A 2614-nucleotide genomic window follows, 5' to 3' on the forward strand; every position below is an offset into this window, starting at 1 on the left:
CATATATATGGATATGTCTATATTTGCATATATATATACGTATATGCAAATATATCAGTGTTTTTGGTCCCTGTATGTTTGTCATGAGGAAAGCTCCATACATACCAATTCATTTCTACAGTTTTATAATTTCTGAACATGTGTTAAATAAGCTTAGAACTAACCATAAATTATTCTTGTAGAGGTTTGAAACATGTAAGGAATGTAGATAATGACTGTGGATGTAGGCTGTATTTTAAAGTATTCAGTCCAAAGTTTGCATACTGATTATGGATCTTTAAAAGAAAAAGACATAGAAAGAAAGTATAGTAACGAATTGACAGTACCTGTGCTTGGCTAGTCTTCTAGGTCTTTGCTTTGAACATGAATAATAGTGTGGAAGAAACTTTACTTTCCCTAGGTATATGGCCAGAATTTTGCCAGGATATGGCATAAATTGTGGTCATGACTTCTGCTGTAATTATCAGCTTATTCCTCTCTTCTCACTGCTACCAATAAAAAAAACAAAAACAAAAAAGTAACTCTTTGGGAACGAGTTATAAGGGCAACTTCAGAGTAGGAAAGGAAGGGAGGTGGTGGGGTAAAGAATTCAGGCCTGAGGTGTGGGTAAAGGGATTTCATTTGCTAGATGGAGTAATGTGTTCTTTGCCCTATAGGTGATAATGTTGCAGTTAGGAAAATTGTGGAGTGGGAGAAAGTGATCATCAGAGTTGATTTGTTTGTTTTTCAGAGGCTGGAATGTTTGGTTGGAAGACATTGTCAGCTGAGCTGTTTTGAAGTTTAAGTTCCTTGAAAACCAAGATTGTTGTTTCAGAAAGATTCCTGTCCTTTGGGATCTTGAGTCTCAGCTCAGCCTTAAGTTTTATGACCTTAAGCAAGTTATATCACTGGTCTGAGCTTCAGTATCCCCACATGAAAAATGGGGATAATAATACTTTTATCTCCTCACAAAGTTGCTGTAAAGAGAGCACTTTGTAAACAGCAAGGTGTGATATAAATATATGAAACAGTTCAGTTATTGTCATTGTACTCAACACGTAGTTGCTTCTGCTATACCTTATATGAACTGAAATCAAAAGTTGTTTCTCCAGTGTAACTAACTAAATTAGTAAATGCATTATGCTCCCTTAGCCAGCCAACTAGAGACTTCTAACTTCAGTGTTCAGTTGGTTCCCTTTACCATCTAATATAATTGAATTTTGTTTTGTTTTGTTTTTCCTTCTTCTTATACTTGAGAAGGGAAGGAAAAGGTTAGTGATCATGCTTAATGAACTCTGGAAATATTTTTGTTTTTAGAGAATCTATGAGTTCAACTGAAGACAAACCTAAAGATATAATTAAATTCACTCCTGAGAAACTCTCAGTAGATGAAGTCTCACAATTGGTGATTTCTCCTGTCTGTGGAGCAGTATCTCTATTTGTGGGTGAGTTTTTATTTTCAAAACTTTTCTGAGTGGCTCCAGAACAATCCAATCTGATGATGGTGGTTCTGGTCAGCTGAAAACATATTTCTTTGTCAAAATTTTTAAAGCTTGCTATTGAGTTTTCTGACAAAAGTGATGCTAAGGAATTTATTTCTTTAATATTTTATTTAGTGTTTTAATAAGCTCCAAAAAACCGCAATTCACATTCTGATAAAGATTAGAAAAAAGTGTACTGTCATTACTTAGAGTCTTTTTCTTTTTCTCTTAATATTGAAAAAAAGTATTCCTATTTTAAGAACTGTCCAGTAACATAAATTTTGTTTTGAGTTTGAATATTATCTACTGGTGTCATAAGAGGAAGATTGTTTCATTCCTCTGAGTGAATTAATTTTGGGTAGTTTAGAAAACTGTGATAATGATTCCATGTTCAGTTTTTTTCCCCCTTACATAGTTACAGTGACTACATAGGTTTTGGAAAGCTTTTAAATTAATATTAGATGCATTAGGTCTTTTGTGCTTGATTATAGCTGTTAGGAAAAAATGGTTTAGGTGCCATAATAGTTACGCTTTTAAGGAAATGTGTGGTCTGTAACTAATTACAATTTTTTGTTTTATTTAGGGACTACAAGAAATAACTTTGAAGGGAAAAAAGTTGTTAGCTTAGAATATGAAGCCTATGTACCAATGGCAGAAGCTGAAGTTAGAAAAATATATAATGCTGTTAGACAGCAGTGGCCAGTCAAGCACATAGCCATGTACCATCGGCTTGGGTGAGTTGGGCTTGTTATATGTGCAGACGTTAATGCCGTTTGCTACTGTTTTGAAACTTGTATTAATCTTAATGTGGAGGATTTGACACAATAATCCTACAACTGATCTATATTAAGGGAGGAAGAGATATAAGTAGTAAAATCTATGTGCAGTTATGGCATTTCACTTTTGGCTTCCTTTCTGACCTGTTTATTTTCTTTTGCCAAAAATTAAATTCATCACACAATTATACCAGTCCTTTCCACATTTTGTGTGCCAGAGCATTAATAACATTGTTATGCTTTGTCTGATATCAGTAGGAATTAGCAAAGATGGCTTCAGGACATACTTAAAATTGATAAAAATTCTTTTTTTTTTTTTAAACCCTTGTACTTCGGTGCATTGTCTCATAGGTGGAAGATTGGTAAGGGTGGGCAATG

The 2614-nt window shown here is 34.0% G+C and overlaps 1 protein-coding gene across 1 annotated transcript; it reads left to right on the forward strand.

Annotated features, from left to right (window-relative positions):
• Positions 1–1296: 1296 nt before the first annotated feature.
• On the forward strand, positions 1297–2198 carry LOC123254376 (molybdopterin synthase catalytic subunit-like; the record flags this gene model as incomplete). Its single annotated transcript, XM_044683411.1, has 2 exons — positions 1297–1424; positions 2044–2198. Coding segments are annotated over 2 exons (283 nt in total), but the record flags the coding sequence as incomplete, so codon positions are not given.
• Between the last annotated feature and the right edge of the window lie 416 nt (positions 2199–2614).

The sequence above is a fragment of the Gracilinanus agilis genome, unplaced genomic scaffold (assembly GCF_016433145.1).
Source record: "Gracilinanus agilis isolate LMUSP501 unplaced genomic scaffold, AgileGrace unplaced_scaffold20628, whole genome shotgun sequence".
NCBI classification, from domain to species: domain Eukaryota; kingdom Metazoa; phylum Chordata; class Mammalia; order Didelphimorphia; family Didelphidae; genus Gracilinanus; species Gracilinanus agilis.